Raw genomic sequence first — 11476 nt, forward strand, 5'->3', positions numbered from 1 at the left:
TCAAATACATACAATACTATGGATTAATTGTGCATTAAGAAGGGTTTGAAAACATGCTTTGTTCCTTTATGCTTACAAAATACGAACGACGGCGCGACAAGAGATGAACGGGACACAAAGCTTCCTTCCTTCCTTCCTATCCTCTAATGTTTAGCCTCCCTAGGGTTTGAATGAGTGTGTGTTTTGTGTGCTGATTTGTGTGAGAGACGTGTGAGGGGTGGCTAGGGTTTATTTAATTAAATCATTAAGTTGCTGAGTGGGATTTAGGTTAGATTAAAGGCCCCAACTCGTTTCTATTATCGTAAACCCGAAACTTCTTATTTCCTAGTAAAAGTTCATTACTGATTAGGTTCGTCCCTTACTATAAATAAATTTTCCGCTTTCCTATTATGGACTACTAATTCCCAAGTTTCCCATTTCTAAATTTTTAAAAATAGAAACCCTATCAAAATCATTCCCCAGTTCTCTCGCCTTTTCCGTATATCGCTTATTCGACTGCAGAAATTTCACATTCATAACAATTGGTTAACCATTCATTCAATCATACCGATACTTAAACATACCTTGAGACCATTTATTTAAATAGACTTCTAATTAATTTTCATACATGCATGTGGTTAATGTGTTCGAGTTTTCGGGCATTGCAAATAAAGTCCAAACTACAAGTTGGTTAGCGGAACAGCTACTCTAACATGATGATGTGGATATGTATTTTGCGTCTCCTTTTTCAGTTAGGATATAATACAAAATATTTATAATGGTGTCTTGAGTAGCCAATGAGCTTTGGACTCCTAGAACCCAACATGCCAACTTTTGGTTTGTAAAACATAAGTAACAGTATTTTTTCCTGCTGATGCTCAAGTCTAAGAGTAGGCGAGAGGAGTGGAAACAAAATAGTGGATAGAAAATAAAGTTCAACGAAAAAGTGGTGGTATTAGAAGTGTCATACATATGTTTTCAGAGAGCTAGTAATTACCTTTTCGGAGGACTCCAGTTAGGAGTGTTTTTTGAATGATGATTTGTTTGCTAGATTTATGCTCATCCGCATCTGATCTTGGTATATTCATTCATATTCCAAGAGTTTTCGGATTTTTGCCTAAATTTGCTTGATTCGTGCATGTATTAAGATTTTATAGAGATTTTGTAATTTATTTCCGAGTATATAATCGGACTGCCTACCAGTGGATCGCGTAAGACAAGCATGGCTCGGGATATTAAAGGCTTATGCTTGCTCAATTATATTTTTCAAGTTGAATTTTGAGTGCTTAATGTTTTATTGAAGTTTTATATATTTATTATTGTATTCAAAATTAAACAAGTTATCGAAGTCAAGCTGAAATTCAAGCAGCTAATTCATTGTGCCGGCACAGAACAAATCGAGCTAGAGTTCAAAGTGTAAGTCGAGCCTAACTCAAACTCGAACTATATCATTTGAACGTCGGAAGTTGACTAAAAAAATGCCTAAATATAGAGGAACGGTGAGTATTAGATATGATTCGATTCATTCACACGTACATGCATGAGCATGTAAATTTCTAGTTCTGTCGTGTATTACACATCCATTATAAATGTATAGGCCATTTAGCAGTCATCATATATCTTTGTATTCCAAACTTTAAAAAAGCCAATGCTTCTTCCTCTGTTTTCTTGTAGGAATCTCTGCATAAAATACACACACTAGTAGTCGTCGTATTAAAGTTTTATAAAACTTTCTGAAGTAAAAAATCGTTTTTAAAACTAAAAATATAAATGTCAAAACAAATTTATTTCACTCCAAGACTAAATGTGTTACCTGCTGCTTGATACAATGAATTATAGTGAATTTCACTCCAAAAGCTCAGCCACAATTCTAAAAACAATGCAAATATCAGAAGTGTTCTGGTGCAGTTCAAAAGTGAGAAGGATTTATGTTTCATGTAACAATATGTGATTTTACAAAGAATTATCGACAAAATAATTAACCAAGATTAGAAGTGCGTAGTATTTACCTTTCGTAGGAGTTTTGTCCTTGGGAAGGATCTCGATGTAGCAGGTATCCCGGAAAGATGTAACCAAACAGATTTTTACTTCAAACTACATGGAAAATTTCGAATTTTTTAGAAGCAATATGATATGTTTCCACGCCAACCCATTTTACGATATAAATCATTTATCAAGGCATTTAGTTCTTTGAGAACAATAAGTTTTGGCACTTGTACTAAAATATTTTCGACATCAACCATCATAAATTACATCATCAAGAGGATCATAGACGTGTGTAAAAGAGCACAACAATTTGTGCAAAAATGAAATAACTTTCTATCAATACCTATTAGACTTGAGAGATTTAGAATCAAATGTATGTAAAGAGCTTCGTGTTGAAAAAACAAGGAAAAATAGTGCCTTGATACAAGAACGACGGAATTTGAATCATCATTGACTCGAGCGTCTGACTTGAGAATGCATTTCAAACATATATTTTGAAAAATTACTATGAGCTGAAATCCCCCAAGTAGCGTAAATTATTGGGTGACTGGCCTCAGTCATTTTGTGTAAAAATCCATGGAGGGGCTTCAGAAGGTTTTTCAATAATTCGAGCTAAAGATAAGAGCAACTAATGAAGGTTGCAAAAAAATCGAAGTAAAGTCACGAAGTTTAACTTACTCGGTCGGCAGCTGCTTGGAGGGTAACATGATCTCCCCATCCCCCCAACCTATATTTTGATCAAGAATATGTCGACGGAAAATATTGATTCGATTCCCATGCTATGAGAAAAATAATTCCAAAAAAATGCACATAACAAACCTTTTCATACTCTTCACATAGCTTTTGTACTTCATCGGGACGTAACTTTCGTACAGTTTTTTGTGATGTTTTAGCTGAAAATAATCAAGACACAACAATAAGGCTGATATGTTGAATTCTCCAGATCGAGATTATATTCAGTTCACAACTACATAAGGTTATGTATTATAGTAAATTAAGTCATGTGATGTGAAAGGAAACATGCGCCAAGCTTTGCAAGAGACAATTCATCGCCAAAATTCTTTTTTTTTTCATAAAATTTTGCATAAGAGTTTTGTCTTTTTAGAATATTGAGTTTCTTAAACTCTAAAATTGATCTCTATTATTTACAAGAGTTTGTTTGCTAATAAAATAATATTTTCTTTATATTGTACAAATTTATTCAAGAAATACTATCAAGATCAAAACAAGTCTGCATATTGAAGAATAGTTATTGCTCAATGCACGAGCGAGATTCAAGAGAACATATATAAAGCTCGGGAGAATTTTCTAAAGAACTCGCAAAGACGAAGGAACGTTGTTTCAGTGTGTTGCCGTGACATGTTGATACACTTGAAGACAACACCCATACAAATTGTTGATTGAAAAGAAGTTTTTTTGCTCCAAATTTCGACCACACAAATTTGCATTTTTGTGTTTTGGTTATTTTTGTTATTGATATTTTAGGATGCAATTTACTTGTTAAAGAAAGATAGTTTTTTGTTTCTTCAATAGTATTGGTTTTGTAAATTCGATTTTTTTTCTAGTGATTATTTTGTCATGAGAAATCACACGAGCGTGTTGACTCGTGCATAATTATCTTTATGATATTTTTAATTAAGTTATTATTTGCGTATTATATTATTTTGCTGCATGTTGTTATAAGGTATTACAATATCCGAGACAACACTCATATTCGATACACATAATCCCTACCATTATGTTAAACAAATTTTTTTTCAGGATGTAAGAAATATAGATGGCAAGACCAAGTATGCGCACTTAAAAACTTTATCGTTTTATTTTGTTTTCTGAATTGAGAAACTTGGAAAAAGGACGACAGATGTTTGAGGTAATCTATAACAGGCTAGAATTTATTATAGAAACATGGTGAAATTTTCTATTTTAATTTCTATCATAAATACTTCAGTTACCAAAAGTTAGCAGCGGTTGTGAAGTTACATGAAACGCACCTGTTTAACGACCTCCTTTCTTACGTATTTATGGTAATCTGGATTCCGAAGCAACTGATCTGCGATGGCTCGAAACTGTAATGTAAGTCAAGAATGAAACAGTTTAAAGAAATTCCCAGAATGCTAACATGAAATGAAAAGTGGAACAAAAAAGTGACAACAAAATCTACTGATATATCCAATCTAGACAGTATTGGGAACCCAAAACTTTGAACATTCGACTACTAAACCGGAACAATTGGTAATCATTAATTATAGACACACGAGATTTAATCCAAATACTTTTGTTCTGAGCAAAAAAAAAAGAATGCTGATATAAATCAAGATAGCTCGGGCAGGTAAACATATGCTCGAATGGCTTATTGAACAAAACAAACCTGGCAATTTCCATCTCCTTCAATTTGCATTTCAGCTAAGCCATATGTTGTCAGCCTGATACATAAAGAAATTGTTCGATTATAGAGAACATACACTGGTTGCCAACCATCTCTTAGATGGGATGGCACCAAACCTATCCCCCACAAGGGAGAGGCGTGGTCGAAAACCACGTTAATCAAATTTCGCCTCCACCCCTAACCCACCCCGCAGTTGTAAGAATTGTACTAAAAAAACATACACTGGTTGCTTTCTTGTTTTGGTCAACAACACTCGGCCACACTTGAGAATTAATCATCAATTATTGATCACAAACAAGCAGTATGAATCACGAAAGTAAAATGAATGAGAAAATTACACAAAGAATTTTTATGTGGTTCGGTTGTTAAGACTACATTCACGGCAGCCACACAGCAAATCAATATTCCACTATGAGAAAAGTTTTTGAATTCTGTACATCCCTAGACCCTTAATGCTATGTATTTATGTTGCTTACAGAGGAAGCTTGTAAGTGCCTTAACCAACTAAAATACACATGGCCGAGATAACTTTAGCCTTTTTATTCCTTCACTGTTGCACTCTTCTAGCTTATAGTGCTTAAATCTTCCAGAAACATAACCAACTTTAACAGAAATGCTGAAAAAGCAGGCACACATTAACTTTGATTGGGACGTTTCTTTTCAAGTTACTTTGCTCATTAGTAATAAGGTAAGAATAAGTTTTTTAAATCAGGGTAATGGGCAGAATATCCTACTAATTTAGCTCGCATAATTATGTGAACAAGATGCACTTAAGTTGAGACAAGCTTGAAGAACACCCTACTAGGACTCAACTCAGAAAGAAAATTCAATACTTTAGCTCAAGCTTGAACTTAATTGAGTAGAGATTATTTGAACTTGGGTTTGACAAACGAGTAATTTCTGAATGACACGAGTTTAGCGGGTTCAATTTTGTATACCATCAACAAAGCTCAAGCTTGAGTTCAATCGCATATCGACGAAAAATATCTTTTGGTGTTTAGGAAATAATCTTTTATACATGTAATTTTGAGATAAAATTAAGTACAATTTTAGATAATACATAGCAAATAAAAAATCAGAAGATTTGGCACTTTAAAGCTCAAGCTCGACTCGAGACAATATATATAATCAACTGGATTTTGGTCCAAGTCGAAGTTTGCTTGAGCCACCCAAGAGGTACTTGCGATTTTCTCGGGTCACTCACACCCCTACATACAACCCCTTCAATAGCATTAAAATACCTTTCCACTACTCCATCAAATCTCGCCACTCACACCAAATTCACCAGTACATATACCTCTTTTCCCACATCCAGACAAGACCAATATCGTATTCCAAAAATGTAGCACCGTTATAAACACAAAATTGGTCAACCTTCTAGCTACTGACTATGGTACACAACTATCATTGTTCACACATCGCATGTGGATTGGTGGATTTGTCATCTTTGGTGTGTTGTTGCGCATACAACCATTTTTATGGTAAAAGACTATGATCCAACAACTCGATACAACGATCTATTAAATTGTGTCCTTCGACATCGTGATGCAATCATATCACATCCCAACTAGGCATGCATATTTTTTGTCTTTCACAGTTTTGGTTTGTATATTACTAATGATACCCGACATTATAGGTAACGTATGAAACTAGCACTCTTTTGGCAAAGCTTGAAATCACCCTTTCACTGCAGAAAGTTGAACGTATTTTGTGTGGCTTTCCCACCCAGAAACATCAACTAGATTATGTAGTTGAATCGTACAGGAAAAGATGTGAAACAATACATTGAATTAAACGGTATAAAAGAACTAGCAGCCAAAAATGCTATTGTAATAACCATTCAGTAATATGTATGCCACAGTATTTTATTTGTCTTCCTCGAAATTTTCCCAGTGGGACTAAAGTGTTCTATGAATATACAGAACAATTTACATTCACGTATGGAGAGAAATCCAACCTGTCAGCTAGCCTCTCATGATCTAACCTTGCATCGGTTGCATCAGGTATACTACCGATGATCCGTGGAGTATGCTGCAAATCCCATGAACTTGTAAGAGGATATAAAATCACAATAAACCAAAATATAATTGACGCAATGAGCATTATTGAATTTTCATTTTTCTTTTTAACCGGAAATAAAGTCAATCATTGTGAGGCCGTGCTCCAAAAAATGTTCCTTTTCTCTAAAATAGATGAACATTATCACCATAACCTACAAAAAGTCAAAGACTAGATTCCTCTTTCCACAACCAAACATAAGGATTCCAGAAAAACAAAAAAAAAAAAACCAAAGAATTTGCCACCACAATGATCATAGTATACCGGGATCGAATCTAAGTGCGAAAGCCTCTTCCCAAGTTTTCCATCATAGCTTAATTTCTCTTCTTCTGCCAATATCTCGGCAATGGTATGATCATCCTCTGTATCATGTGAACTACCGTTGAAACTCGAACTCGAGCTAGAACTCGGGTTCCCGGAGATCCCATTCATACTTTCAATCTTCACCGATTCAACTACAAATTAACAAGAACCCACAATTTACTAACCAAAAAACTAGAACGAAAACTATCAATCAACCATGACGTACAACTTTCTTGATCACATATTTCAAGAAAATAAATCCCAAAACAGAATCTTTCCCACTTGGCCTCGTCACAAAAATGTACGAATCCCCCTTTAAATAACCTTCCAAAATAAAGATCAAGCAACAAAGGACATAAATTAGCATAATTGAAGGATAGTAAAAGCAATTGAAACACATAGCATAACGTACCTACGAAAAAACTAAAAGGGAAGATAAAAAAATTGGAGATAAAAAGCAGATATAGATATGGAGTTTGGAATGAAAATGAGGAGAAGTAAAACAGTTGAATTATTGCTGCAGAATCTAACCAACCTGCTTAGGCAAACAAACAGCGCCTTACAACGAAGCGTGTCCTTGTGCCGTCGCTTCTTGAATTAGATTAGACTATACTGTCTTTTATCTGTAGGAAATATATTTCCATATGTATAGCCAATAAAGTCGCTGGTATCATAAAGAAGAGTAGGTCTCATGTGAGACCGTGTCACGGATCACAATCCGTGAGACGGGTCAATCGTACCCATATTCACAATAAAAAGTAATACTCTTAGCATAAAAAGTAATACCTTTTCATGGATTATCCAAATAAAGATCCGTCTCACAAAATACGACCCGTGAGACCGTCTCACACAAGTTTTTGCCCATAAAGAATTACAATTATTAAAATTTATCGCATTTTACTTTAATAATTAGGGATGTCAATCAGGTGGGTTGGGTCGGGTTTCAGGTCAACCCGCAATTTTTTTTTATTTTTTTTTCAACCCGAACCCAACCCGAACCCGAAGCAACCCGAAAACCCCCAACCCGAACACGAACCCGTATAACCCGACTCAACCCGTCTAACCCGAATTTTATTAATTTTTTTTAAATTTTTTTAAAAAAATTAATAAAAGAAATTCAAAAAAATAAAAAATAATAATAATATTTTAATTTAAACACATAATAACAAAATTTTCGATTTAAATTTGAAAGTTTAGGTCGTAGAAAATTAAAAGTATATTTACTAAATCAAATAAAAAAATTATTAAAAAAATAAAAATATGCAAAATAAATATTAAATGATGAAAATTTATCATATAAATATACAATATATAAAAATATAGGTAATATTTTTTAAAAAAAAGTTATATTGAATAAACCCGCGACCCAACCCGAAACCCGCCTAGCGTGGCACTAACCCGAATCCACCCAACCCGAACCCGAAAAATACCAACCTGAACCTGATTTTTTTCGTGTTTAGTCGTGTCGGATTGACGGGTCGTGTCGCATTTTGACATCCCTATTAATAATAATAAGTATTACGAAAAGAAGGTTACTTTTGAAAAAAAATTGATCTATTTTAAATATAAAACTTAATTATTGAGAGGTTTCATATAATAATAATAATAGCTATTATTTACGGGACATGCATATAAATTAAATTTTAATATAAAGTGTAATTTTTTCTGTGTAATTTTTTATTTATTTTTGTATAAAATATAATTATGTTGAATTAATATTTCCCCACTAATATTTGATTTTTCATTGAAATAAGGATATTAAATTGGTTATTCTAAGGGCATCTCGGTGTCAAAAATAGCGCCACCTTTATTTTATTTTATTATATATTTTTAAATATTACTATTTGTTTCTAAATTTTATAAATAATATTTAGATAATAATACAATATTTATTTTATTGCTTTAATAACTAGATATTTAAACATAAAAATTAAAATATTCAATCAAATAGATTTTTAAATAAACAAATATTTTTAATATTTATTTATTTATATTAATTAAAAATAATTGGTTTTATTTAATGATTTATAAATAATATAATAGCCTAATACAAATGCAAAAAATTAATTCAACAATAAAATTTGTAAAAAATAAAATGATAAATCAAATTTTAAGAATTTCTCAGTCGATGTAAAAAATTAAGAGATAGATACTCACTTCGCACTACAAAATGTTTTAATTGATTATTTAACTAATATAGTAATTCAAATGTTTTGAAGTTGTATTTAATTAAAACATTTCATGTATTCAAGTTATTAACCAATTTTAATAATTTCGTGTATTACTTCATATTCTATATAATATAAATAATATATAATAATTAAATACTAAACTTAAATATTATTGTTTACATTTTGATTATATAATATAAATATTATTATAATTATATTGTTAATTTATAAAAAAATAAATAAAAGATAAGAATTTTAATACATAACTTGTACTAAAATAGAGTTCATTAATTAGATATAACCTAAGAATTTCACGGTGAATATAACATATTATAGGTTATAAAATATTTTTGAGTGGTCTCATGTGAGACCGTTTCACGGATCTTAATATGTGAGACGGGTCAACCCTACCCATATTCATAATAAAAAGTGGTACTCTTAGCATAAAAAAGTAATATTTTTTCATGGATGACCCAAATAAGAGATCCGTCTCACGAATACGACCTGTGAGACCGTCTCACACAAGTTTTTGTCAATATTTTAATGTTGTTATTTTCAGCGTCGTCGTTTTTTAGTAGATTATTTGTGTTTACACGTAATTGATTTCCAAGAACCTTCGAACATTAACGATATGTGGCACGAACATGATATAGTTTATTGTTATTTAAAATTGTGAAGTTAAAAATTAATTTAATTTAATGTAATAAGTAAAGAAATCACATTTAGTCAATCTTTTGAAACGTGCGGTTTTGTTTGACTGACTCTCTATATCCAATTAATTTGTTTAATTAAACGTTGAACATCTATATTTAATATTAATTATGATCTTCCTTGTGATTTAAATCTATAAATTAATATAATAAACATAATTAGCATACGATCAATCAGATGGTTATAACTGGTCAAAAATAAGAGTTGAGGTCTTAGATGTGCCTGAAATCACAAAAATACTAGGAGTGAATTCAATGTTTATCATTTGCAAACACGATTTTTATAGTTGAGGTGGGAATGCGAATTTTAACAGAAAAATGGGAGATGAGACAAAGACTACACTAAGGTTAACGAAAGAATTCGCCCATGGAGAAGAATTAACAATAGAGGTAGTAGCCCCTTCTCTCGCTGAAGCTCACCCATTTGGGCTAGCTTAACCCTTGGGTGAGTATACTATAGGGGCTATGAGAGCTCGCCTGAGTTGAAGGGCTTCAGATAGCAATTAACTCATTACTTTTTATATAGGCTTGACGATCATGAATGGGTACAATTATAGCATACTTGAATAAAAGAAAATTAGCTAGGATGGATGAGGATTCTTATAAATTTTGACTCCACAAATTGCAGAAGGATCAAAACTGATCATCTTCTAGTTGTAGTTTGTCTCACAGCATATTCGTTGTAGCACACACACACACACACGTGTATATGTATTTATATGATGTCCGAGTAAATTAGGTGAATTGTGTGATCAATTTACCAGGCTGGATGGTTCTCCTTCTTTGTGAATGCTAGCGACCGAGTAGAGGGATCCCAGGCTGAATGATCTGCAAACTTGAAAAATGAAGAATGGTAGCGGAGTGCTAGAAGGGTTTCCGACATAGCTACTCTGAATCTCAAGTCAGTCAAGCATTCACGCAAAATAAAGAAGAGTGTTATATGAGGAGTATATAGTGAATGCTTATGAAACATCATCAACATTATTATTATTATCAATGCAACACAAAATGATCTTAAAAGATCAGATATCTACTTCAAACGTGTGCTGTTTTTCTGTATGTTGAGCTTGAAGATAAGTAGTAGTTGATGATAACTCATACTAGCGTTGTAATAATCGTTGCGTTGATAATAATAATGTTGATGATGTTTTCTATAAAGGATTGACCTTTATACATAGAAAGCTTTGAATCCAACGTCTATAATAAAAATGTTTTCTGAGACTTCTGAGTAGAATCAGCTTTATCACCTAAAAAGGGTCCCGTAAAAAGTTTCAGAGTAATCAGTCTTGTTTCATATCAAAACTGGTAAAGAGCGTTAAATGCCTTTGTACAACATTAATGGTGCAATTAATGCTAGCAATATGTAAAGTAATGATATTAAGACTATAACGATCAAGAAAAAAGACGTTAAGTTCTGATAAGTTATGCTTATGCTTTTCTAAATTCTGATCTTCTTCTGCTTCTAAAAGCCGAGAAGTACTTTTAAAGGTACTGCTTCTTTTCTGATTTAGCTTTTACCATCACCACAATTAAATTAAGTCTAACAATTTCACCCTTTGTGGTGATGCTAAAACCTAGATGTTAGTAAATATGAAGAACAACAGTTATAACTAGTAAAAGATGCACATGCATTGCATGTGCTATTATTATTTTTAATTTGATCAAATAATACTAAATAATTAACACGAAATTATTTTCGATTTAGAAAAGTTGTTCGATTTAAAAGGGAAGTTTTATTTTGATTTTTTTCTATTTAAAATATGGAGTGACTTGAAAAGATTTTAAATATGGTAAGAAGGGTAATTATGGAATTAAATATTTTGGTGTCCTCAAAGGTAGTTATTCTAAGGCTCTCACACTTAATATAATAGTATAGATAACAA

At 32.3% G+C, this 11476-nt stretch overlaps 1 protein-coding gene across 3 annotated transcripts; it reads right to left on the bottom strand.

The window, feature by feature from the left end:
• Window positions 1–1462: 1462 nt before the first annotated feature.
• LOC140812276 (OVARIAN TUMOR DOMAIN-containing deubiquitinating enzyme 11-like) lies at window positions 1463–7379 on the bottom strand. 3 transcript variants are annotated; one of them, XM_073170509.1, is made up of 10 exons: window positions 7248–7379; window positions 6674–6864; window positions 6309–6382; window positions 4334–4388; window positions 3957–4031; window positions 2785–2858; window positions 2644–2692; window positions 1989–2073; window positions 1793–1849; window positions 1463–1659 (listed from the first exon to the last, which is right to left on the bottom strand). In XM_073170509.1, the coding sequence occupies exons 2-10, from the start codon at window positions 6839–6841 to the stop codon at window positions 1616–1618; spliced, it is 681 nt and encodes a 226-aa protein (XP_073026610.1). In that variant the 5' UTR covers window positions 6842–6864; window positions 7248–7379; the 3' UTR covers window positions 1463–1615. The 3 variants fall into 3 exon arrangements, with proteins under 3 accessions (XP_073026610.1, XP_073026611.1, XP_073026612.1); XM_073170510.1 differs by having other exon boundaries at window positions 7125–7265; XM_073170511.1 differs by lacking the exon at window positions 7248–7379 and adding an exon at window positions 6975–7035.
• Window positions 7380–11476: the final 4097 nt, after the last annotated feature.

Source organism: Primulina eburnea, chromosome 14 (assembly GCF_022965805.1).
Source record: "Primulina eburnea isolate SZY01 chromosome 14, ASM2296580v1, whole genome shotgun sequence".
NCBI lineage: Eukaryota > Viridiplantae > Streptophyta > Magnoliopsida > Lamiales > Gesneriaceae > Primulina > Primulina eburnea.

Bases quoted from the DNA above. Each gene is read 5' to 3' on its own strand.
- LOC140812276 (XM_073170509.1), bottom strand. From the start codon at position 6,841: ATGAATGGGATCTCCGGGAACCCGAGTTCTAGCTCGAGTTCGAGTTTC. The intron at 4,032-4,333 runs GTTTGTTTTGTT...CTTACATTACAG, and splicing joins AAGGAGATGGAAATTGCCAG to TTTCGAGCCATCGCAGATCA. The intron at 1,850-1,988 runs GTAAATACTACG...CATTGTTTTTAG, and splicing joins GGACAAAACTCCTACGAAAG to AATTGTGGCTGAGCTTTTGG.